The sequence below is a fragment of the Eleutherodactylus coqui genome, chromosome 1, assembly GCF_035609145.1.
Source record: "Eleutherodactylus coqui strain aEleCoq1 chromosome 1, aEleCoq1.hap1, whole genome shotgun sequence".
Lineage (NCBI taxonomy): Eukaryota > Metazoa > Chordata > Amphibia > Anura > Eleutherodactylidae > Eleutherodactylus > Eleutherodactylus coqui.
The window spans coordinates 351867744-351895298 of NC_089837.1; the positions used below are offsets into that span (position 1 = coordinate 351867744).

Below are 27555 nucleotides of genomic sequence, written 5' to 3' on the forward strand. Positions count from 1 at the left end.
TATTTGTGCGATGCGTTTTTAACATTAAAATGTCCTATAACATTTGCGTTAAAAACGCAGAGATATTGCGATCGCAAGTGTGAAGGCACCCTTAGGCCGCCTACAAACGGACGGATTTGCATTGCGTAATCCGAACCGGGCATCTACCTCCAGATTCTGCAGCTAATAACGCCCATAGCATTCTACGGAAAAGTGTTTTCCTGCACACAAGTAGAAACTAATTACGATTTTCCGCTCGTGGAGGTAAAATCGCAACATGCTCTATTTTTGCGTGCATTCCTCTCTGAAGCCATCCGACCTGTGGTGCTTCCACAAATAACAATGCGGAAAGATCGCGAAAGTTGGGCTTTCGAAAAAAAAACCATACTGTGCATGTCTGATGGCGATCCGTGTAGACCATCCACAGTACAGAACACAAGAAGAAATGACAGGTACACGTGGACGCCAGCCGAGCACATGTGAAATCCGACCCGGTCGTGTGCAGCCGGCCTTATAAGTATAGGTAATATAGCAATAATGCAATTTAAAATAATAAACATATTACATGCTTGAAGACATTTTAGTGCCCGCAGGATGCTGCTGCATCTTGGAGTTCCTTTACTTTTGCATTGCAGTTCTAGCAGACCTGCACATTTCTTTCACTTTGTTGGGAGCTGCTAACTCAAACCTTCTATAATTTTTAATGAAACATCACTGCAAACTTCCAACTGATATAGCCAGCAGTGGCGAGATACCAGTCTGACAGATATTCACTTTATGAATTCCCCATTTTTGCAGATAAAAACTTGCAGGATGTACTGAACTCTGGTTCTGAAAGCTGAGCAAAAAGTAGAAAAGCCGATCCGATTTTATAGCTGTCAGACTCTTCTTCCTCCTATGCCTCTTTCACTGTAGTTGACATGCTGAAGCTCCTGTTGGGGCCCAGCATGGGTTTATTTATCATACAGCATGTGATAAAATTGTCTAGTTTTATGCTTTTTTCTTTGATATATATTTTATTGATTTTTATACAAAAATGCATGCAGTAGATTATGAGACATGTGATCATCAAGTGGCTATCGTCTTCCATGTAACAATATTATTGGGTTTTAATGTTGACCATATAATTTTTCCCAAAAGGTAATTAACTAGGAGTTCAATCCAGAAATATAATTGTAATTCACTATTGTAGAGTTGTATAAAATCTTATTCTGTCAGTATTAACCCTTTCCAATCCAATTTGTATCCTGGTTTTCCTAGAGGGCTTACTCTTTTTCAGCCGTTATACAATGGCGCTATATGCTGGCTAAAGTCAGTACTGCATGAGATGGTACTTTGGATAGGTTCCGACAGCAAAGAGGCTGGCAATATACAGTAAGAGAACCCCGATGGATGTTTTACAACATCGGAGCTGTACAGCTTTAAATCATAATGTCTTCAGAGGTCAGACAGTGGATTGGAAAGGGTTAAGTTTGCTGCTTGAACTCAGTTATCTAAAATTAAATGTTTGGTCTCAGAATGTGGGAGGGAAGAGGGAAAACAAGTAACAAACACCTAATAAGAACAAGACTCCAAGTTGTACATTATGAGTTATGGTCTGCGAAGCATGACATTAGGAAGGTAGAGTGTTCATCTGTATGACAGTAGTTATAAATTCCCCCCAGTGTGTACAGCTGCACAGAACAAGACCTAAAACTATATGAAATGGCTACAAGTTTAGAAGTTGGATGGGCGTACTGACTGCTACAACTTCATGCAAAATTAAGTTTGATTGCAAATTAAATTTCAGTTCTATTTATGCTTCTAGTTTGCAGGAACTTTCCTATAGGTGGATTCAATTCTATAGAACTTCTTCAAATATTAAAAGAATGTGTAATCACAAAATTACCTACTGTGTTATGTAAGTTTTTACATTAAACGGTTTACGAATTTTATTTATTTTTTTCGAATTCACAATTATTTTTTTTTTAAATCCTGCATTTTTCATACTGAACACTAAGGCTGGGCTAACACAACTGTATAGGAATTGTGTATTACGCAGATTCTGTACGCCAGTGTGATACGTGGTAGCTCACAGGCAATCAATTATGCAGTTCCACTCACATTAGCATGTTAGAATTGCTTAATCCGCGAGCGCAAAATAGAACGCAGCATCTTTTATTGGGTTGGACCCGATGACCCTGGAGGTCCCTTCCAACTCTACTATTCTATGATTCTATTTTGCCATGTATATATGTGAAATAGAGCCCATTGTTCTCTATTGTTGTGTATATACCCACAGCCCATACACAATTACATTGTGCATGGGCTGCGGGTATACGCATCATCACAAAGCGACAACGTGGGTGATATAAACAGCAAGTGTACTGCCCGTAACCGCCTGCATGAGTACACGGTCATGCGCAGTACAATTTTGCCAACTTACGTGGCCATACGCAGGGTCATGGCCAGGTCCACAGCTGTAAAAATGCTGTAAAATACTGCGGCAGCCCCGCGACCTTTTACGCTTATGGCCATGTGAGCTCGGCCTGAGTCTAATAAGATTCTGATGCTTCTTGTTCTGTAGAGAAAACTTTTCAGCAGTCATCTCATTAGTATCATAGGCAAGATTACAGTCTAAGGGGGTACCCATTTATAGCTAAAACAGGAACCACCATTCACAATAGGTGATGGTCAGAGCATATATTCTCCCCTTGCACTGTGACTTCTACACAGATTAAAGGACATGCCTAGAATAGCTTCCCATAGAAGTCAATGTGTCAGCTCCTGCCCATTGTGTGAATGGCCCATGGTTTCAGCTGTAAAGCATTTCTGAATGCTGTTACATGCAGCACAGGTAAAATAGAATTTAAAAAATCTGCACTCTCAAAATAAAAACAGATTAGAAAACTAGAATATGTGTCAATATCTGGTTTTAATTAGTAATTTTTTTTTCTAAATTTCTCATTTGTTTATATGCCAACGTTGTGATCATGTCATATCTACTTTTACTGTAAAACCACACAGCCCGATGTTTTAATTTGCCAAAATCTGAATGGCTAAAACAGATTCCAATTACATTTCTCAAACATTTTGTTCAACATTTATATTCTTGTACTCTATACGTTTTAACTTAAGTAAGTAGGAATTGGGTAGCATCGGGGCTTATGATGCTCCAATTTCGGGTCAGTAAAACCGGCAGTTGGGATATCTCCGTATTACAGATGCCATAATAAGCTTGTCTGAAACCAGCCATAGGATGATTAATGGTGACAACTACCAGTGAGAAATGATATGGAAATGAAGAACTCATGCCAAGTTGTTCTGTCATTTACATAGCTTCAGTCAAGAACTGTATTTGCTATGAAATGTCAAGCCAGTGCTCGATATTCTACTAAGTGTTGCTTAACAGAAAAAGGGGGGCATATCTGCAAGCACTCCATCAATAAAAAAACTAAAAATTCATTTTTCCCTGGTAGGTTATGATTTGTGAGTGTCTTATACAGTATGAACACTTCTTTGGCACAGAAGAGAATGAAGGACATCAGGATATGCAGGATGATTAATAATGCACAAAAAGCAAGAATACATATGTTGTGAATACTGTGAATATGATTAGAAGAGCATGAAGAATTTCTTAGTCACATATACTATCCCCAGTACTTTTGTAAACATTCTTTAAATCAAACATTGCATACCTTGGGTTAGTCGAGTAGACATAGCTTTACAATCATCATTAGTTTTGCAAGGTGCTACCTCAGGAAGCTGGAAAACATGAAGATTACTGGTAAGAATTGCAGTGCTGGAATAGCTATTCTTGCCATTACTAGTGCCCTGGAAGTCTTCATCTTGAGGACATTAACCATTTTTGCTATTTAAAACATGATTTATTGCATTCTTCTTAGGCTACTTGGCAAAAATAACCTTTAATGAAAAGAAGCTGACCTTATTTGGCTCTGGGTAGTTTCATATTCCCAGGATTTTCAAGCACATGCAGATAGATTCGGCTTAGCAGGGTGCTTGTGTTATACAACCTTTTGTTCAAACAAATGTCTATTCCTTCACTTTTAGCTTTTGTCCCACAGGATTTATTTCCATTATAAAGAATTTTTACATTCACTCTTGGGCTTATTAAGATGCAGGAAAAAGTACACTTACCTATTACCTGGGTTTCTGCATTAACTACAAAAATACCTGGTCTGATTGCTATCTAAGTTATCGCAATCATAGACAAACGTAATCTAACTAAACTATAGCCCCAGATACGGGGGTCGAATGTCAGCCAAACGATGGCCGACACTCGTCCCTGCACATACTTGCTCCCGTGCTGCTGCACAGGAGCGAGTATCGCTGGCTCTCTGAAAGAGCGGCCAGCAGGGGGAACTTTTTGGCACAAATGCACAATTCTGTAAGGAAAAAAAACACAGTGAAATACGCAAATAGTTTAACAGAAGAAGCTTTGTGTTTTGCAAGTCCTGACCTTACCTGTTTTGAGGTGCTCTGGCGTAACCTGGAGGGGCATCAACAGTTTATTACTTTCAAGGATTCACTTTTACCCTTTGTGTTCTGCATGAGCAGTACAACTGTTTGTGTGTTATTAGGCCCCATTTACACTGGCCGAATGTCGGGCAAACAATGCCCAACACTCGTCCCAGCATGTACTCGCTCCTGTGATGTTGCCCAGGAGCGAGCATCATTGCCTCACAGCGGGGCAGCTGCAGAAGATTTCACTCCTCGCTCTTCTCCGCCCCTTTCCATTCACTTAAAGGGGTTGTCCCGCGATAGCAAGTGGGGATAAGCACTTCTGTATGGCCATATAAATGCACTTTGTAATATACATCGTGCATTAAATATTGGCCATACAGAAGTTATATACTTACCCCCTCCGGTGCTGGCGTTGCATATGGGATGTGGGTACGTACAAAATACAAATAATGAGTGAAAAAAAAAACGTACGAGCCGTCGTGGTCATCCACAATACAGAGAAATCTGAAACGCAGGGTGACGGCCTAACACAGTGCCAAACATTTTTATTTTAGTGAAAAAAATGTAACTTAGAAAACCCCTTCAAGGTATCTTTCAACCAGGAAAAAAGTGGGGAGTGGGGGGGAGAGAGAGAGAGGGCTCCCCCCTGTTCCCCGCTGCTACCCCCCGCTCCGCCGCGCCCTCCCTCTGCCCCCCGGCGCACCCGAGTACTTTTCACCCGAGTAGTATAGTACTCGAAAATCGCGGTGCTCGATTGCGAAATCGCCCTTACCGAGTACGTTCGCTCATCTCTATTTCCATCTCAAAATAGTTTTAACTTTTTAGCCTGTTGGACGTTTAGGCCACAGCTGAAAGACAACTTTGGACAATCACAAAATTTATCATTTTATGTTAAAATATCTAACCACAGGGAAACATTATGTGGAGAGATAGGACTGCAAACATGTGACACTCGTCATAGTTACACAGTTGAATAGGGACATCGACTCTCATAATATTTCCATCTTCTGCTATGGGAGGACAGAAAGGAAAAGTGACATCTAGTGAGTGAAGTTACATAAGCTGCATATGGTATTGCTGAGAACGCACTGCTGAGCGTACAATGTAGCCCTTGCTGGAGACAAGATAGATCAGTGTTGCTGACAAAAAACATCCCATTTCACTAAAAGAATACAACTAATTCCCTACACTAAGGCCGTCTGCACATGAATGGATTTTAATTGCGGAATCCGCAATTGACACCCATGCAGAAGATCCGCTGTAATATTCGTCCATTGGAAGGCATTGACTGCCGCAGCTTCAAGCAGACGTGCAGATGTGAATTGCGATTTTTTTTTTTTTTCATGCAAGAAAAAAATTCACAGCATGCTATATATTTGCGCAGACGGGCTTCATTGATCTCTATGGAAGCATTTGAATTGCAGTGCATCCGCAATGACATTGTGCATGGGCGCAGATTTTAACATACAAAAGGAAGCAGGAATGCGTATCGCCTGCTTGCGATCTTTTTTCCACACGGACGATACGCTGTAAATCCACGTATATCAGCATGGAAAAACGACTGATTCAGCAATCGTCTGCAAACAATCACAATTTGGTCCGTGGCGGAAATCCGCTTGCGGAATCTGACGCATTCATGTGCAGACAGCCTAACAAATCAACGCTTCTGACCTATGATCAGTTGTAGATACCTCATTACAGTTTCTCATTTGTTGCTCTGGAGTGATTATGAAGTTTGTCATCACAACGAAGGAGCTGTCTCCCTGTTGAAAAAGCAAAGAACAACATAAGTTAGCAGAAAGCAGAAAGTTTCAGTAGCTGAAAGATGTTGGTAATTTACATGGAATGTCAACTGAACTCTTGCATGACCCTAGCATATGATCTATTGGTACTGCTAGAGAACTATTCTAGCTTGGTCTATTTATGACTATTTCACAGGAAACCAATTGATGAAAGCTGCGTTGGGTTAAAGAGGACCCATATTTAGAGGTTTAAGTCAGTGCCAATGGGAGATGATAAAGAATAATAGTTTACCAAGACTATTTATTCAATTAACTCTTTCCTCAAATGGCCAGGCTATTACATTCGGATTACCATGTTTGAGCTGCACTCTGATATAGTAGTGTCCTGGAGATCTGCTAACAAATGGCTGCACATAGTATATATACTGGCAATAATAATTGTAAAGTATTACTGGAATATTGATAATTTCCTAATGATGTAAAAGCCCTCTGGTGGGATTCAAATAATGTAAAATAAAGTCAATAACCCTAGCTCTCTCTGGACAAAGATAAGAGTATATATTAATAGTATATGTGTATATACTCATCTCTGTGTGTATATAATATATACACTACCAGTCAAGAGTTATAGAACACCTCAATTTGTCCAGTTATTTGTTACATTAACACAGTTCAAGTCCAGCAAGTAATCTGAAATTGCTAAAGGGTTCAGAAGTTAAAAACGTAAAAATATTGTAACATGAAACGCAACAATAGTCTGAATTTATGATTTTAACTATAGGGCTTTTTTTCAGGGAACACATCAAAGACAGCTGCTCTGTAGCACAGACAGCAAATTATGGTTTGAAATTGGATGCAAACTATTAGTACAGGTGTCTCAACTATTCTAGATGGTCAACAGAATTTTTTTCAAAAGAATATTTAATGGTGATTCTAGTACTATTTCACCTCCTGAATTATTTGGAATATTCCCGTCAGGCAAGGTTTTTTTTGTGACACACATTTCAAGTTTTTTATATTACTACTTATGTAGGTCAACATAATGTGAAATACACTTTACCTAGAAAGTTTTTTATAATGGTTGGGGGGAATGTGTTGCTTGTATAAAGTTGGTGATACAAGAACTGGGCCCCACTGTACATCATGTGTTAGGCTTCTTACTGGTTGGAATAATGGTTCACATTATATGGCATTTGCCATTCTGAGAATTTGGAGGGAACAATAGGACCATTTAACAAATTGCTATTTATGCTTAACTAACATTAAAGGAATCACATCTAAAGCAAAATATGCAGTTAAAGGGGTTGTCTCGCGGGAGCAAGTGGGGTTATACACTTCTGTATGGCCATATTAATGCACTTTGTAATGTACATCGTGCATTAAATATGAGCCATACAGAAGTTATTCACTTACCTGCTCCGTTGCTGGCGTCCTCGTCTCCATGGTGCCGTCTAACACTGTCTTCTCCTTCCATTTAGATGCGCTTGCACTGTGCGGTCTTCTGCTGTGTTCAATGGAGCCGCTCCGGGCAGCCGGCACATGCGCAAACCGAGCCGGCAGCTGGGCGGTGACGTTTCTTTGCGGGGCTCTGCGAGCCCCGCAGAGAAATGGAGCATGCTGTGGTTTATTTGCCGCACGAAATTTCGCACGGACAAACCGCGGCCGTCTGCCTATGATTGTGTTTGCTAACGCAATCCTATGGCAGCTTCCAAGGGTGGAAATTCCGCAGGAAATCCTGCCGCGGAATTTCCACCCGTCTGCAGGCGGCCTTATTTGGTGAAATAAAGTTAATCCATTATTTTTATTCATCTTGTTTATTTGTTATTTGGTGTCATTTTAGACATTAAACTGTGTAAATATCAATAAAAGCTTGAAAAATTGAGGGGTTCTAGAACTTTTGACTATATATATATATATATATACACTGTGTATTCTATGTCTTCAGAACAGTGCTGTGTCCTTAGGTTCTGAACTACTCAATGTCAGTAGGTTACAGGACATACTTAATAAATGAAAGTTCTTTTGAGTTGTGTGAATAATTTAAAATCTTTTCACTCTGTGTCTCGATACACCATGAATGCTATGGGACATTTAGCGGTCATGGAAGGCATGTACATTTCATTTTGCTAGTAAGCATTTCTAGTAGGCATTATCAGTAAAAATAGGGAAACCTCATAAATGAAGTGTAAGAGCTTACTCACGCGGCCGTAATACACTCGTATATTTTACATGTGTAATATGCAGTGGTAAAAGCCCAATGCCTTATATTGGGCCACTCTCACCTGCATTTTTCTCGCAAGCATAATACACAGTATGTTCCATTTTGGTGTGTAATACACCCCTTATAGGCAATGAGTACCTAAAACACCCAGAAAATATGCATGTTATGTGCATAATACACAGTGATAATACTCCTGCGTGAGCCCTAAGAGAAGGTTTCACCTTTAATTTCACATTTTGCAGATCCTCTACACTTTTTCCATAGCGGAAACTTTTCACAGGCATAATCCACACCGATCGGTATGGATTTTGCCACAGAGTTGCTGCCAAAATGTTGCAGATTTGCCACAGATTTCACCGCCTTGTTTGAAGGGGTGAAAAAAGTGAAAATCTACAGCGCACATCAACTTACAGAAATGTTTTTCTCCACAACACGTGAACAAGGTTTCTTTACTTCATCCACATTGCTAATATGGTAAAATTCAGTAAATTTTCCACAGCATTCTACTGAGAAAAGTCTGCAGAATTTTGGCAGAGTGTGAATATACCCGTGGATTCCACATCAAATCTGCAATTAAACGCACCTTATTCACACGGTGCGTTTAACCCCTTCCCGCCCCATGACGTAAGGGTACGTCATGGGAGACAGGTACTTCCCGCAAAATGACGTACCTTTACGTCATAGGGATAGCGCGAGATCAAAGCAGATCTCGCGCTATCCCGCAGCGGGAGCCGGCTGTCACTAGTAGCCGGCGTCCCGCTGCAACAGCCCCCAACCCCCGCTGTTAACCCCTTCCCTGCCACGTTCTAAGTAGGGTTCTCTGTCTCGCGAGAGCCCGGCCGGTTGCTATGGATACCGGCGTACTGTACTGCCATAGCCTATGATCCCTATAGTAAGTGATAAGGCATGGCAGAAGCCCTGCCATGCATTACTGCAGCGATCTGCAGTGCCTCAGTAAAAGTCCCTCAGAGGGACACATGTGTGGTAAAAAAAAGAGAAAAATAAAGTTCAAAAAGTAAAAATGTAAAAAAAACGTTAAAAATCCTTTTTTTAAATGCTTTTTCTCATATCAGCATAAAAAAAAAATTTTAAATTAAAAACCCCACATATTTGGTATCGACGCGTCCGTAACGACGCGTACAATACATTGAACACACTTTTTATCCTGCACGGCAAAAAGCGTAAAAAAAATGCTAAAAAACTGAGGCAAAATGCTCATTTTAAGCATTTTGCCTCCCATAAAACGCAATAAAAGTGATTAAAAAAAACGTATGTACCCCAAAATAGTACCAAGAAAAACTACAGCTCGTCTTGCAAAAAATAAGCCCTCAGAGCGCCGTCGATGGAAAAATAAAAAAGTTATAGCCCTTTGAATGCAGCGAGTTTAGAAAAAAAAATAATTTCTAAAAAAAAAGGGTTTTTATTGTGGAAAAACCTAAAAAAAAATATAAGAATTTTGGTATCATTGTAACCGTACCGACCCGCAAAAAAAAATGTGTTGTATCATTTATGCTGCATAATTAACGCTTTTTAAAAAAAACTAAAAATCTATGGCAGAATTGATGCGTTTTCTCTCCCTACGATCATAAAAGAAAATAATAAAAGTTTTACAATGTAGTCTATGTACGCAAAAATGGTACCAAAACAATCTAAAGTTTGCCACGCAAAAAACAAGCCCTTATATGGCCGCATCGACAGAAAAATAAAAAAGTTATTAGAGATGAGCGAGCGTACTCGGAAAAGCACTACTCGCTCGAGTAATGTGCTTTATCCGAGTATCGCTGTGCTCGTCCCTGAAGATTCGGGTGCCGCTGCGGCTGACAGGTGAGTCGCAGCGGGGAGCAGGGGAGAGCGGGCGGGAGAGAAGGAGAGAAAGATCTTACCTCCGTTCCTCCCCGCTCTCCCCTGCAGCTCCCCGCTCCGTGCCGGCACCCGAATCTGCAGACCCGAGCACAGCGATACTCGGATAAAGCAAATTACTCGAGCGAGTAGTGCTTATCCGAGTACGCTCGCTCATCTCTAAAAGTTATGGCTTTTGAAAAATATCAAAAATCGCTTGGTCCTTAACGCCAAAAAAGGCCATGTCATCAAGGGGTTAATTGCAGATTTGATGTAGAATCCACGGTGAAATCGAATCCAAAAGTGTCCTATGCATTTCAATGGGAATCCACGTGTAGAAAGAACTGCAGTGAGATGTCAACTTCATCTCTGCATTGCATTATAGCATACAACTCAGCACAAGGTATTTCTGCATATTTTACTGTACCTTTTGGGCTCACAGGGCATGTTTATTTGCACACTGTAGACTAACACACCTCAATTTAAATGACTATTTAGTCTAATGAGTTCTTAATGCACACTTTCCATAGACTTCTACAGGTCAGCAAATATGCACAAAAGTAGAGCATGCTCCTCTTTTATGTGCTCACAAAATATGAGCCTAAAAGAAATGAGAATGAATCAAGTTTACTCTAGTTAGGCTGCCTGTCAACTGGCGTTGCGGTAGAGCCACCGCCCGGGAGCAAGAGCCTGGAGACGGATCTCTGTGGTCAGCCTATCTGACAGATAGGCTGACCGCGGAGAATCGCGGCAATTCGCAGCAAGCTGCAAATTGCCGGCCGCGAGCGGAGCATGGCAATGATTCTTCGCTCATGGACAGAGGGTCTGGATTATCGCCGCAGGGAACGCAATTCAAAAGCGCCCGTAGACCGGCAGCCTTAGTCATTATATTTTTCGAATATTTCATAAAGCCCTGTATATACTAGAAGTATGCAGATGTCTTTAAAACCAATTAAAAACTTTATCTCACCTGTGGAGGAAAAACATAGTCAGCAACATCCCAGATTTCTGTGCCCATGGTAGGAACATTGGTAATTGCTATGCCTTTCATTTTTACAGAGACTGAGCTGATGATGTCATCTACGGCCTGATAGCCTTTCTCATACAAGAACACCCATCTAAATGCAAACAAGAGTAAAGTGTTGTTAACATTTATACTGTAGTTACACATGCAGCAGTAACACTTAATGGGAATGAAGGAGAAGCAGCAAAATTTTAGCACTGAATCCCCTTAGCTGTTTTTGCCCTGTACAGCAATACCCCGGCCAACTACTATGTCGAGAACTGCAGCTGGCCCCATTCACTTGGTCCCTGGTCTTCATGCTGCTTGCTTATTAGTGTTGAAGACTCAGGGGTCTTTGGGGACCTTATTCAAGCAATTATGTGGCTTTTGAAATTCATTAGTTGAACCAGACCTTATTTAGAAGTTTCCTGTCACTGTGGGGGTCGCTTTGTGATTGTTGCTTCATTCATTCTCTTCCTCACTGCAGGGAGTGAAGCAAACCCGTAATGAGGAGGACAGGAGACACTGGAACCCCATAAAATCATAGACTGGTACAGTTGGAAGGGACCTCCAGGGTCATCTTGTCCAACCCCTTGCTCAGTGCAGGATTCACTCAATTATCCCAGAAAGATATTTGTCCAGCCTTTGTTTGAACACTTCCATTGAAGGAGAACTCACCACCTCCTGTGGTAACCTGTTCCACTCATTGATCACCCTCACTGTCAGAAAGTTTTTTCTAATATCTGATCTGTATCTCTCCCCTTTCAGCTTTATCCCATTGCTTCTAGTCTTTCCTTGTACAAATGAGAATAGGGCTGATCCCTCTGCACTGTGACAGCCCTTCAGATATTTGTAGACAGCTATTAAGTCTCCTCTCAGCCTTCTTTTTTGCAAGCTAAACATTCCCAGATCCTTTAACAGTTCCTTACAGGACATGATTTGCAGACCGTTCACCATCCTTCTAACGTTTCTCTGAACTTGGAATATCAGTTAGTGTCTCAGTGGTAAGACCCCTACCGTTCAGCAAGTTATCCCCTATCCTTTATGGACAACTTGTAATTCTGCTACAATCCCTTTAATGGTCAAATTTGAATTGTCTTGAATAGTAGCCATTGTGTGTACTGTATGTGTGTGCACACTGATAGGAATGATGGGTTACATTTACACAAGACTTAGTGATGATGAACTTTCCCAGAATCAGAACAGAGTTTTATCATATGGGTAAATAATTACATAGAGCCTTTGAAAACGTGTTATGTTACGTTCAGTCTGAGAGAGCAAATTAATACTTAATCATTGGGCAACTCCTATAAAATGCATAGCCTGTTCAGAGTTAACTTGAAATGTGTTATGTTTAGCTCCAAAATGCTAAGTGAAATATTATTTGTAATTGAAGTAAAGTTAAACCAATAATTTGGTGTTTAACTTTAATATGTTATTCTTATGATTGAAAGATTAAATTACAATTATGCACTGGAATTACAAGTTATGCACTATTCAAGGGGGTCTTGTGTCCTCACTTCAGGCTTACTGCACCTCCTGCAGTGAGGAGAAGACTGAATAGAGTGCTGGTTGCATAAGAGTTCTGATACTCCATTCACTTTCAGTGGGACTGCAGGGAAAGCCGAGGGCAAGGACCCATAACTTTCTCCACTCCATCTAATAGGCGTTTTCTAGATTTTCTTCCAAAACCATCACCAAGAAAGAAACCCTTTTCCTGACAAGCATATGTTCTGGTTACTTTATACTCATATACATTTGCGAGGTACACTTATTTCATTCTTTAGTAGCTACCCTGATACAATATCTATAGACACTGCTAATACCAGAAGTGTTCGCAGATCTGGATACAGGAAGTTCTAAGTTTGGGCTCATTGTTCCAAACATGCTGCTTTTCACTCAGTGACTTTTCTAAGGGTAATGAGTTTGAAAAATCAGAAGACAGAGCATCTAAGAAATATGTTCTCTATTTCCTCTACTGATCTGGTTACCATAGATGTTTGTAATCTTACAGGTGACATTTCATGAGAAGACCTCTTTCTCAGGCTTTTGGGAAATTTCTGCTACTGGAATCTGCATGGTTGATTTATGTTTGTAGATCTATAGGTAAGGCCTGTCTAACCTGACATACATGTGACATTGAAACATGCCTAGTGCTTCTAATATACAAAAAAAACTATATTGGGTGTTACATACACACTGTCACAGAACTTTACTTGCACACAACTGTAGGCAGTTAAACTATATCCACTCAGTCAATATTCTACTCACTTCCACTCAAGTTGTAGACTGAGCATAAATCATACTCCAACACAGTCTGCACACCCCAGATACACAACCTGCAGTCACCAATTATTATTAATTTGAGCAATAAGTCTTAATAATACATACTGCTCTCCAGCAAGAAAAGAGATAAATACTTTGTGTAAGGCTATGGATTGTTAATAACATCCAAGAACAAACTTATTAAAGTTTTAAGCTTTAAAGGGGTTGTCTCGCGCCGAAACGTGGTTTTTTTTGTTTTCCATAGGCCCCCCCGTTCGGCGCAGGACAAACCCAAGGGATGTGTTAAAAAAAATATATATATATTACTTACCCGAATCCCCGCTCTGCAACTTCTTCTTTCTTTCTACTTCTTCCTTCACCAAGATGGCTGCCGGGATCTTCACCCACGATGCACCGCGGGTCTTCTCCCATGGTGCACCATGGGCTCTGTGCGGTCCATTGCCGATTCCAGCCTCCTGATTGGCTGGAATTGGCACACGTGACGGGGCGGAGCTACGATGACCAGCTCTCCGGCACGAGCAGCCCCATTCACCAGGCAGAAGACCGCACAGTGCAAGCGCGTCTAAAAACGCCAGAAGACAGCGAAATTAGACGGAGCCATGGAGACGGGGACGCTAGCAACGGAGCAGGTAAGTGAATAACTTCTGTATGGCTCATATTTAATGCACGATGTACATTACAAAGTGCATTAATATGGCCATACAGAAGTGTATAACCCCTCTTGCTTTTGCGAGACAACCCCTTTAATAGAAAAGGTACAATGCTTGTAAAAATAGTACCAAAAAAGAGAACATAAGGTGACATACTAATACAAGCAGTTCCAAATTAGAGAAATAACAAAAGTATCTAAGGTCCTTGTACATGGGTAGGATTATTGGGCCCGTGAAAAAAGCAATGATCAATAAGCGAAAAGAATTGGAAGATGAGGGGAGCACTGCATCTGCCAAAATCAGCTGCAGATTTTGACTTGTTTTTTTTTCCGGAAATGCTGTGGATTTTGTCGTGGAATTTTCCACTACAGAAAATCTGCAGTATTTCTGCTACATGTGAATGTACCCTTAAGTGTCAAATGTCACTCTTTTTCTCTGCTTCAAAAGATAGCCTGATAAGCTCTGGCCACATGGTCCAGCATGTGCCCATCCGTGTAACCTGCAATAAAATGCGTGGCCAGTTCAAAGAGTTCATTCTTTTTATAAAAGTAACTGTGTGGATGCCCAATACACACAGTTACGTTACCTTTGTTTTCATTGCATCTCCCCCTTTTAGAGCATTTGAATTCAAAACAGCATGTCATCCTAAATGCCCACAAATCAATAACAGTTACCAATAACAGATCCAAAATTCAGTATCATCTATATATTTAAAGCTGAAAGCCCTCACTGACTGACAGACTCACCACTAATTCTCTAACTTCACGGTGTCGCACAAACATGAAATTTGGCAGGAGCATTCTTTAGGTCTTAAATAGGAAAAGTAAAGAGGTCACAACTTGATTATTCAATGCTAAGTGCAAAAGTATTGGCACCCCTATGTAATGTAACTTCCCAGTCTCATACAAACATGAAATTCGTCAGGAGCATTCTTTACGTCCTAAATAGAAAAAGTAAAGGGGTCACAATTCGATTATTTAATGCTAATTGGAAAAGTAAGTGCACCCCTATGTAATGTAACTTCTCGGTGTTGTACAAGCATGACATTTGGTGCGAGTATTTTTTAGGTGCTAAATGAGGAGAGTGTGATGGATGGTGCATTCTGCAGAGGGACATCGGTACAAGCAGCCTGAGGAGAATCTAACACTCCTCTATGTGTATACATATTTTACTCCTCAGTTACTCAAAAGTAACCTTGACTTCACAAAATTTTACATGCAAACAACATATAAACACCTGTATCAAATTGACTTGATTAATGATAAATTTTGTGCAACTTTAACTCTTTTATCTATTGGTTGGTTTAGTTTGCACCAAATTTTGATGCAATTTTTATATATGTTGTTATATTTAAGCTACACTGTTTCCCACTAAGCTACACCTCTATCCTGTAAAGCGACACTTCTTTGACAAGTGAGGCATACTAGATTATACTTTCTGGCACATTTGCTTCATAAATAGGTTTACAATTTGAAGTGACATGATTTTGAGACAAGTTCTAGGTGGAATCACATTAGTAAATCATATACCTCAGTCTTCTGAGTCTTGGACATCAATACATTACTAGACCATGGGATGTCAACCAACGTGCTCATGAGTGTGTTTATGAGCACTTAAGAAAGATGGAACAATACTTCTGCAGCGCCACCTATTGGATGGCAGGATTCCTTCAAATCAATGCTTGACCCTTTACACAGGTCTGTAGAGCAATGATTGGTACTCTCAACAATATTAGCTAATGACTAGGAGATTTCCAAGGGATTGCTCAACTCCCACCCTTTGTTTTCTCACACTGGGACACTACTAGTTCTGTCATAGGCAGCCATGTTTCTGCTACTTTGTTGTCATACTGTTTTCTTGGGCTTATTCTCATTACACATCTACGCAAATTTCTCTGATGTAGGGTTTCCTCCAAAGGGATTTTCTCACCCGACTTGGAAACAATAGGGTGTAGTGTTTTCCTGGCTTGGTGATCTCTGCAGTGATGTTCCACTCTTTGTCTCAGACATCCTGTTAGTGGTATAGGAGACTGCAATCTGTGCAGCCTGATCAGCAATTTTAGAAACCCTGTTGCATACATCCATGGAACAGATTGGAGAAATTGGTCCTTGACCGTGCCAATCCAACTCCCTGCCAGAAAGTGGTCCTGAAACTGCTCACAATATCTGCATATCTATCAGTTGGTCTCTGTTGCAGACTCCAGAACGTTTTGTGGTATACCACTTGGTGAGGTTAAACCTTCTGATTAAAGTCTCTGTTTATAGCATCATCGTGCCCATGTAGCTCAGGTGCCAGGCAAGTGAAAACTTTCAAGGCTTGCCTTTTAATCCTTGGAACAATATTGATATATAAAAAAGTGATCCAGTGCTCATGGAACGAGTGCAAAAATAGGGGTATATAGGTAAAACCACTTACTCTTTGCAGGAGGTCCCTTTCAAGGAGAGTCCTTTTTTCAGAAGGTTCAATCAAAAGAGTATTAGTCCAAGTAAAAAAACGCTTCATTCTTGGTCACTACGTAGATGATATCCAGCCCCTGTGTGTAGCTCACCTCGGGGACATCCTTTAGTCATCCTTGAGGTTAGATAACTGCGAACTGTTCATAAAGTTTGATTTTTTGGTAAAGTAAGCAAAATTCTGCTTGCAGTGTTATCCTATTTTTCTGCCCCAAACAATGAACATATTCAAATGATTTATCTAATAGTATTATAAATACGTTGGTCCAGAAAGAAACAGCAGGTCAGTTGAATGTGTTCATTGTCCTGTTTGTTGGGGTAGAGCATAGGAGGAAGTAGAAAAAATGGTTGATAATGAACACCACAGACTGGGCCACTAATCTATAGAGGCCCTTTTAGACACAACGAGAATCGCTCAAAAATCGCTCCAAGGCTGTCTTTTGAGCGATTCTCGTTCTGTCTAAATGCAGGGACATCATGCAGTTTTCGTGCACGAGCCGCTGATCGCTGAATTCTAGCGTGCTAGAACTGAGCGATCATCTCTTATCGGTGGAGCAAGCTATCAGCCAGCTGTGCTGATAAAATTTTCTGTGCCTGTGTCCTGCTGTGAATTCACTGGCAGTCAGAGCGGAGAAGAATACAGCTGTTTGTTTATGCAAAACAGCTGTATTGTTCTATTAGTGGCTGCAGCTGTGTCCCGCTCCGCTTGCATATTCTATGGTAGCTAATTAGCTACTATAAAGTATGCAAAGATGTCGCTCAAAACTGACACTCAGACTATCCTTTGAGCGACTTTTGAGCGATTATCTATCAGTGTAAATGGGGCTTAAGACTTTAGAAATCCGCTGACTGAAAATTATACCACCAAAGTGTACAGTAAACAGTAATGTAAATAAATACAGTATGGTAAATTGAGAGATTAAGTCCATTAAATTCAACCTACAGTGCTGATTGAGCAGACAGAAAAAGAGCCCATATTAAGGCCCCCCCACCCCGCCATGGAGAACTACTGATAAAAGTGATCATTAAGATCAAGATAGCTTGATTTTAACGATCAGCAAAAAGTGCCCGAAATGCGGGTGCCCCGCCCCCATTTACACGCACCGATTATCGCTAAAGCGATCGCCGATTAGCGAATTTTTAGCGATAATCATCCAGTGTAAATGGACCTTTACATTTGCCGCATTACTGGGAATATTCCTTACCATCTGTAACGTAAAAATCAGAATAAATCCCAAGATCGACCATCCACCTCAAGCAATCAACTACAATCAATGTACAGTATAATATTATGTTTTACAATATACAGTAGATAGGCAGATAGACAGATACTATGCGCTGATATACGAGAATGGCATGACACAATTATTACCTTTTATTATCACTACAGAATAGCCTTTATATAAATATACCTGGCGTCAACCTCCTCCCTTTATTTACCTTGTGTTAATTATTTGTTAACATTTAAATAAGCACAACAGGTGGAGACTATATAAATGCCAAAAGATAAGGTTATCATGATCTAAGCTAGTTTTATGACAGCTACTAAACTCAAAGAATGTAGAGTTGTCTAGGTTCTAGTAAATAAAGTTTCACAGACAGCAATAATAAAGATAAAAAATCTAGAGACTTTATCCTACTGTTCTCCTAAATGCCTGCTGCTTCACAACTGTAAAAAGTAATCCCTAGTGTCAGGGCTTCTGCACATGGCAGAGCCGGATTCCACATGCAGAATTCCACAGTGCAATCCAGCCCTGGAAGCAGCAGCGTCCACACGTACCTTGTCTGTTTTGTTTTCATCTGTACTGCGAATGGTCATTGCGGACGGGCCGTGGATCGGACGGCCTCCATTGACTTTAGTGAAGCCGTTTGCGCGGAATCCACCGACAAATGGAGCATGCTGCGATTTGCCTCGCACCAGTGGTGTTTGTTTGGGAGTGCTGCTGTGTTCATTATCTTTTGAGTCACACAGCAGCAGTCCCACTTGTTAATTGCTCAGTTTGCAAACATTGGGTTTAAGGATGGTTGAATATGCTTTGATTATGAATATAAATTGACAATTTCTGACTAGTTTTGATAATCCCTTACTATCTTCCCAATGTGTAAAGACTTGCAGACCACTTCTAAAGTAAATTGCTGTGTGTAAATGTGATTGCTCAGTGGACTTAAAATTAAAAAGAGTGTCACCCTGAACAATTCTTGCTTGAGTAAAGGCCTATTTACACAGAGCGATGATAGCTAAAAAAAAATCGCTAAAAGGCGATCATTTTAGCGATAATCGTTGCGTCAAAATGTGCGCCCATTGTGCACGTTTCGTGCACTGCTAGCTGATCGTTAAATTCAGTCCAACCTAAAAATCGTTGTTCAGCCTTATCAGCAGTTCTCGACTGGGAGTGCTGATAGCATTGTTTCCTGCTGGAGAACAATGGATCTGAGCGTAGATAATAGCCCTAATAGGGCATATAGAGACAGGTTTTCTTCATAAGGAACCCGCTTTAAAGGGATTGTCCAGTCTTAAACTATTCATGACTTATCCCTAGGATAGCTCATCAACAATAAGAGATCAGCAGGGGTCTGCTAGTCGGGACCCGCACAATTTTGCTATTCACCAGGTAAGTGTGCTTGTCCACTGAGCTGATTTTAGCAGGAAGCAGACAGCTCCATTCTCATTGACCAATCTTGGTATTACATGCAAAGTTCCCATTGCAGTAAATAGGTGTAATATGAAGACTGGCCACTACAGTGAGAATGTAGTGGCCAAGTGTATTGCAGTAGTAGCATAGTGGATGAGGTTGTAAGGAATCTCATCTACATACTATGGAAAAATATTCTAAAAAATTGACCTGCAGTGCAGGTTCTAAATTAATAGCATGTCAATTTATGCTGCAGGCTTGTTGCAGATTTTAACCACTGAAGTCAAAATGTTAAACAAATCCCAACTGTTGTGGACTTTGTTGCAGATTACCTCCAGGTCCTCAGCAAACGTTTTTAAAATATAAACACAAAGGGCTCCTGCCCACAGATAGATATCTGCTGCGGAATCCGAGGCAGGTGTCCGCACCACGGCTCCACAGCACATAGCGCCCATAGCATGCTATGGGAAATCCATTCTACCTGCACACTTGCGGAAAGCAATTGCGGTTTCCCCAAACAGAGGAAGAGTCACAGCATGCAGCATTATTTCGCGCATTCCATGTCTTCGCTAGGCGATGATGCAGGAAAAGCAGCAGTTTTAAACCGATAAACCTGTACTGAGCACGTCAGACGGCGAGCCGCGCCGACCATCCACAGTACTGCAAACAATGAAACTAACCAGGTATGCATGGGCACGGCTGCTGGCAGAGATGAACTCTGCCGCGGTTCTACAACGTGCATGGGGCTTTATACACATATATATATATATTGTATATACATTTATAAAATATGAAAAAGCAGTGAAACAATAAAAGAAAAAACATTCTACTGTAGATTTTCATCTTTTCGAAAATCCCATGCAGAGGTTCGCCTGCTCCCGCACTGGTCTCTGCATCTTGACCTCTGGCAATGACATGTTATGACTGTAGGCAATCACAGGCTACAGTGGTCATAGGTCGAAAAGTCATTGCTGTAGGCCAGGAAATACTGGCAGGAAAATAGTCAAGCCTCTGTACAGGAGCAGGGAGGAGGTGAGTATACTTTTTTTTAAAAAACCTGTCAGTGACAAGAAATCCACAAACAAATCTGTACCAAAATAGTGCAGATTTGCACTGTGGAATTCCCTGTGGATTTGTTGCAGAAAATAGGGATGGGATTTCCACAGCAAATCTGCTCTGTATTGATGTACTCTAAACTTATCTTCTTTTTATAAGACTTTTTTTTGCAACATGTTGAAAGTCCTGCAGACTGATAAACAGCACATTTATCTGCCATACTGCTATCATCGAGTCTCAGTGTATTTTTTTTAATTTTTTTATTTTTATCTCAAAGGAAGAGAAGCCATCTGATACTTTGGTGTTTCCTGACTTTTGAAGATACATGTTATAAATATTGTGAAATACAAATGTGCAGGAGAAATGTTCTGCTCTGCTAAGTACCAAACCCAGATTACAGTACCAACCAGTTGTCGCCATCATTAACAAATATTGTGTAGCAGGAAACATAACTTCCAGGTTTCCTCAATATGAAGGAAGTGAAACCAGAATTACATGATTATTTCTAATAGTACACAGATGGTAACAATGTGTTTCAATATAACATCATTATTTGTTGAAAATAAACTAAATAAGTGTTTGAAAAAATGTTGTTTGACGTCTTCAATAAATGAAATTCATTGTAAATAACAAAACACAGCTGGCAATGTACATGTTTACAAATATTTAATGTGGAAACGATTAGCTAATCTAAACATCTCTAAGGCAAAAGAATAAACTTGTAAATGCTTATCATAGTGTAAGACAGATCAGATGCTGCTTAACGCATACCTCCAATTATAAATGACTTTCTATACATTAATAGAAAAACGGAAGATAAGAAATGTTGTAATCTTAAGTGTATATATATATATATATATATATATATTAGCCTGATGTTATTAAAATGACTCTGTCCCTGTGTGTATGCATTATGTACCACTACACGCTATGCATCACACTCACTCATCATCACCGTACCATACCTCGCATCATTTACATCTACACAAGTGGCGTGAAACTACCTCTCTCAATCAAACACACAAGCCTATATCATAAAACGTACACTTTTTATCAGTCATCTGCTGAAGATCCATAACAATGGTTTGACAAAGTGGCTAAATCTTGATTTAACACATTTCAGTCTTAAGTCCTGTGAAATCATGGCACATCGTCTAATATATATAATAGCAAAGAGAAGAGTTGAGCTGCACAATCAGAGCAAGACAATGAAGGGGCCTTGACATTGGTTTGCCTAGGGTATTTCCTTTATTCGAAATAGCTGACCCTTTTGCATTATAACTACCGTATTTTTCGCTCTATAAGGGCTCCTGCACACTTGCGTTTTTCTTGAGTGTTTTTTTTCACGGATATCGCTGCGTTTGTCAATGGGACTTTCTAATGTTAAAAACGCATCACACAAAAATTGCGAAGCACAAACTTACGGTGCATTTTTAACATTAGAAATTCCAATTGACAATCTCGTGAAAAAAACGCAGCAATATCGCAACGTTAAAAAAATGCAAGAGGGTGTGAGCCCTAAGACACATTTTTTTCCCTCCAAAGTGAGGGGGAAAAGTCAGTGTGTCCTGTAGAGCGAACATGCTGAAATTGGACCCAGCTGGCAGCTCAAAAGGATCACATATAAAGCGGGCACAGCAGGAAACCAGAGCAGCCATACAATAGCTTATTGCTGGAGGCAGGGCAGCAGCAGGGAGCTCAGTAATCAGCTGTTAAAAGGGGAGGGCAGCTCCTGCTATGTAGCTGACAGTATGATAAAGAACGCAGGTCCATTCCATAGCAGCGCTCAGCACCCGTAAAACAGCTAATTAGTGAGAGGCAGGGGCGTAACTATAGGGGGTGCAGGGGATGCGATTTCACCCGGGCCCAGGAAACTTAAGGGGCCCATAAGGTCTCTCTTCTCCATATAGTAAGCCTAGTGGTATGAATAAAGCATTATAGTCGGGGGCCCTCTTACACATTTTGCACTGGGGCCCAGAAGCCTCAAGTTACGCCTCTGGTGAGAGGAAACTGCTGCCACCACCCCCCTCTCTCACCAATCAGCTTTTGGTATAGATGGCTCTCACATCTGCCGGCTACATAGAGGAAGAAGGAGAGGAAGGAAGAGAAAGAGCTGCCTGTATGGTCTATACATGCCTAGTTGTGCACAAATCTATATACCATACATAACCATAATGAGACACAACATTCAGCGCTCCTGGAAAGATGGGTGACAAGTTATAAGATCACCATTACATTTACACCCAGCTTTCCTGGATCCTGAATGGCAGGTTTACAAGTGGTATATACGGTACTTCATTCCGAGGCGGTACTATTGCTCTTTATTCCTCCCATAATACCTCTCTCACTGCCTGGTCTGGGGGAGTTCAAAATATTTTTTTCCTATTTTCTTCATTGCATCTTATCATCAGGTGCATCTCATAGCGAAAAATAAGATGCACCTGATGATAAGACGCAATGCCTCAGGCTGTTGCTCCTATATACAGTATGGTGGCAATAGCTTTATGATAGTCAATGTTTGACTTCTTAGCACCTCAATAAATCCTCTCATCCTACTCTCACCCAATCTGGTGCCTCAGAACATCTGAGAAGCAGAGACAAGGCCAGGGAGGATTCATTGAGATGTTCAGATGCTCTATCAGGAAGTGGTTGAAGCCACATGGGGAGTGTAAAGGGAAGTGATCGAAGAATGTGAGACACATATTAAAAGTAAAACAGAGCTATAAGGCAGATGCAAAGAGGGTCTTCTGGGTGCACAAACTGAGCAGCATGCACTTGTGGGGGCACAAATTGGGTAGCATGAACTTGTGAGACCCAAAGGGGACAAAATGGGTTTGAGAGGCCCAAAGTGGACATTGACATGTCAACCTGTGAGTGTACAAGGGGCCACTGCGGGCTTGTTGGGATACACATGGAGCAGCATAGGCTTGTGAGGACACTAAGAAAATGCCATGGGCTTATGAGGGTATTAAGATGCCACCATTAGCTTACTTTGTGAAGGACATATACATTGCAAGGTGCACAAAGAAGGGTGCTATAGCTGTGGGACACTGTTGATTTGTGGGGGCACAATGAAGAGCACTATTACTGAGGAGCACTAGGGGAGCATTATTACTTTGTGAAGCATTGTGTAAGGCCCCCTGTCCACGGGTGTGATTCTGCCGGCGGTAAATCGCTGGCGAATCACGCTATCTGAAGCTTTCCTTAGCGTTGCTATGGAAAGTGCTGGCCCCCTGTCCACGAGCGGAGAATCATTGTGATTCTCCGTTCGCAGCCGGAAATTCGCAGCATGCTGTGAATTCTCCGCTCGCAGCCGGACATTCGCAGCGTGCTGTGAATTGCCGCGATTCTCTGCGGTCAGCCTATCTATCAGGCTGACAGCGGAGATCCGTCTGCCGGCTCCTGCTCCCGGGCGGCAGCTCTCGCGGCGGAGATCCGCTGTGGGATACCACAACGCCCGTGGACAGGCAGCCTAAGGCACTAATGGGGTATTATTACTTTGTGAGGGGCCACTAAGTTGGCACTATTACTTGTGAGGAGCACAGTGAAGAGCACTATAACTCTGCTGAGCATGATTAGTTTGTGGGAGACACTAATGGGCATTATTACTTTGTGGATGGCACAAAGAAGGACACTATGACTGTCGACCACTAAGAGTGCATATTATTTTGCTTGGGCAAAAAGTGGGAATTTGTACTGTGTGAGGACAAAAAGGAGGCATTATACTGTGCCCTCACACAGAGCACAGTAAATGTTCTGTGAAAGGGAACTATATTGTGTGGGGAGCAAAGGGGGTACTGAGGGGTGCAGAAGTAGCAGCAAGATTGTGAGTTTACGTGCAGAAACTGGTTGAAGGAGTGGCTGGAAGAAATCTTCATGGTGGTCTGGGCCCAGATAGAGAAGAAAAAGGAAAGTGAATAAAACCAAATCAGAGAGGACATCACCTGCAATTACAGGAAGTAACTTCACTAGAATCAATATTACAGTGTAGAGTTGGTATCTGACTATTCTATGGTGACTGCATTATTTACAGGTATACTAGAGCTGAGCTTTTGTTTCTAAACCAGTAGTGTTATAAAAGTTGTATTTGTCAGCAACACAGAAGTAGATGCACCAACCCACAGACTGCTTTGATTCAAATCAGGAGGCGCCATCTAAGGTAACCCGGTCTTCACCCTTTACCCCACCACTCAGGATGTGGACTTTACTACAGGGTCCCCAGGCCATTAGTCAGGAAGGGGTCCCAGTTCTGGTGCAGCTGACTCTACTATAGGCCTACGTGCGTTGCCTGAGGGTGTGAAATGGGAATGTAGTCAGACATTCCGGTTTAGGGCAGGCGGCACAATGAGCATGAGGAACAAACCAAAGATCAAATCACATATAACAGATTCAGCATGGTAAATCAGACCACAGGCCAGGGCAGACAGTAGCGTAGTCAGTACAACAATCCGGGGTCATAGTCAGAGATAGCCAATGTCAGAAAATCAGAGAGTATGAACAATTTGATATTAATTTGAGCAGGACCAAAATGATCACAATGCTCAGACAGCCTCCAAATAGGGAGAGTGCCTGATATAGGCAGGTGTCAAATATGATTGGAAAGGGGGCATTTAGCTTGAGTACACCGGCCCTATAAGAGCACACCCAGATGCAGGTGTCTCCTGGGCCTCTGTCACAGTCAGTGAAGATGCCAGTGATGGGCATCTGCCAGAAAGAGGAGCTGAGTGTACACTGTAGCCGTCGCCAAGAGGGATAAGTCAACAGCCATGGACACACACTGTAACACTACTATGTTGTCTCCGATTATGTTTTTGAGGGAGGGAGACTTGAATGATGTGCCCCTGATGTTTTAAGACTCTATGAAAGCACCACGGCTGGGATTTATAAAAATGGAGAATAAGTATGCGGCAGGCTATATCTAGTGTGCAGTTAGTGTCTGTTTTAGAAAGGTCTACATTATCAGTGATACGTACCATTTTAAAGAATGGGAGATTTACTAAGATGGCTCATTTTATGCCAAACAACTGGCAAACCTACCTTACACCAGATTTAGTATGTACTTTTTGTGCCTCACTAAACACTTTTGAAAAATTGTCTGGAAAAGGAGGCATGGCTTATAGGAATCTTAAAAGGCATAAAATCGCACCCAAAGTGTGCCAACGTTTGTCACAAAATGTTCTATAATAAAGCAATCAGGAGGTGGCATAAGGAACACAATAGTCTTTATTATGTCTAGCAAGGTGCACCAAATCTATCATACAACGTAAACCACTATGATAAATTTATATGCTTTGAGAAAGTCCATCAAGACTTGCAGGAAAAAGCTTAATTATGCAAAACAACAGGCGTAAAAAAAGATACATAGGTTTTAAAATATCCTCTGTGTTTTGAGCAATAGCTCTTATTCATGGCCTTATGCAACATGCTATGAATAAGCTCCAAATGCGTAGAATGTTTTTAGACCTAGTTATGGTTTTTACTTCTGTTGTTTGCATAATAATAAAGCTTTTTCTTGTGATTCTGGACAAGCTGACCTTCCTCCCAGTATGGTATACGCATCCACAGAGCCAACCTGTTCCATCAAGCTGGGATCACATTGCAGTGTCCATGCAGGTGAGCTGATGCCCTTCTGCTTTTTCCTTGACTATAATAACTTTGGAGAATCTTCTGCCAGCTTTATCTAGTTATATGCTGTCTAAATTTAAGGTAGTAATATGTTTCCCCCAATATGGTTAGTGACAATATTAGATATTCATCCTAGTTGTATCATCGATACACAGCCCGTATGTTTTCTACACATTGTGCAGTCAAATGCATCTGTTGAGACTTCTGGTCTTCTGAAAGTCTCCACTTTACAATGATCATTTATTGTTACGATTCACTCATTTCTGTCATTATAATAGTCTGGTGTGACTGAAGAATAAGATCAGCAATAAGTTCTAAAACTATTGTTTTTAGTTAAACTTGATCGTCCATGCTCTCAATGATTTGCAGGGGTAGCCCAATCCGTGAATGTAAATCCCCCTCATAGTGACAAGTGCACTTACAATATTTACTTACTAAGAAATTGCATGAGAACTGGTACTAAGCAATAGTGACTAAGAAAAAGCAGGGAAGAATCATGAAAACTGTCAAAACGGAAGACCTATGGCAACCAATTACTGCACAGCTTTAATTTCTTATATTTCTATTTCTGTGTGAGGTCTAAAGGGGGAATAGTTTTTGTTAGTTGGCACTCAGAAGAGTCCTATTACTTTGTGTGGCCCTTCTACTATGTGGGGTACAAAATAACACTTTTACTATATTGTGCACTATTACCATTAAGGGTACTGCTACTTTATGGGGAACAACATGGGGCATTATTTGACAGTATTCTTTTTAGAAGCACTATCTCTCTGGCGCTATTGTTTTCAGGAGTCTGTGATAAGTTTGGTTCTGGTACTGTATATATGCAGTTAGCTTTATTTAGTTATTACATTCATAAAGTAAGCTTAGTTTTGTTACCTTATCTATGTAGTAAGCTCTGTTTTGGTCCCATAACTATGTAATAAGCTTCGTTCTATTACTATATCTATACAGTAAGCTCAGTTCTGTTACCATAACTATGCAGTAACTTGTTTTTGCTATTGCATCTTTGTATTAAGCTTGGTTCTGTTACAGTAGCTACATAGCAAGCATGGTTCTGTTATTGTATCTATGTAATAAGCTCAGTTCTGTTACCGTGCCTATACATTAAGCTTGGTCCTGTTACCGTATCTACAGTTGCAATCAAAAGTATTCAACTCTCATTGCAAAATAGGCTTATTTGCTCTACCAAGTACTAAAGAAGCTTGTCATGAAGGAGTTGAATAATTCTGAAAATGCAGTCGTCATTATTATTCTTACTTGACTGTTGTTTTGCAAACAGCTGAAAGTTTATAAATCTGGCAAATAAACCTAATTTAGAAGAGGGAGTGAATCATTTGGATTGCAACTGTAGTTAGTAAACTTCGTTTTGGTATCATATCTTGTGCAAGCGTTTATGTGCATGTAGGAATTGGGAGGGACAGCTGTTGGCCCTAAAGTGGGGTTCATACGGAGCGGAATTGCCACAGAACTTCTGTATGAACCCTCCACACAGAAATTCAGCAACATTTACAGTAGCAGCAAAATGGATGAGATTTTGAAAATCTCGTCCACAAGCTGCGGAAATAACCCGCACAAAACCCGTGTGGCATTCAAATCCGCGA

The 27555-nt window shown here is 40.9% G+C and overlaps 1 protein-coding gene across 2 annotated transcripts in view; it reads right to left on the reverse strand.

Moving 5' to 3' along the window:
* Window positions 1–27555, reverse strand: part of P2RX1 (purinergic receptor P2X 1) — an 85652-nt gene that overhangs the window by 56117 nt on the left and 1980 nt on the right. For both annotated transcript variants that reach the window (XM_066576931.1, XM_066576921.1), the window contains exons 2-4: window positions 11216–11363; window positions 6135–6206; window positions 3657–3723 (exon numbers count right to left, since the gene is read on the reverse strand). In XM_066576931.1, the coding sequence (XP_066433028.1) occupies window positions 3657–3723; window positions 6135–6206; window positions 11216–11363 (287 nt within the window). The remainder of the gene's footprint in view (window positions 1–3656; window positions 3724–6134; window positions 6207–11215; window positions 11364–27555) is intronic.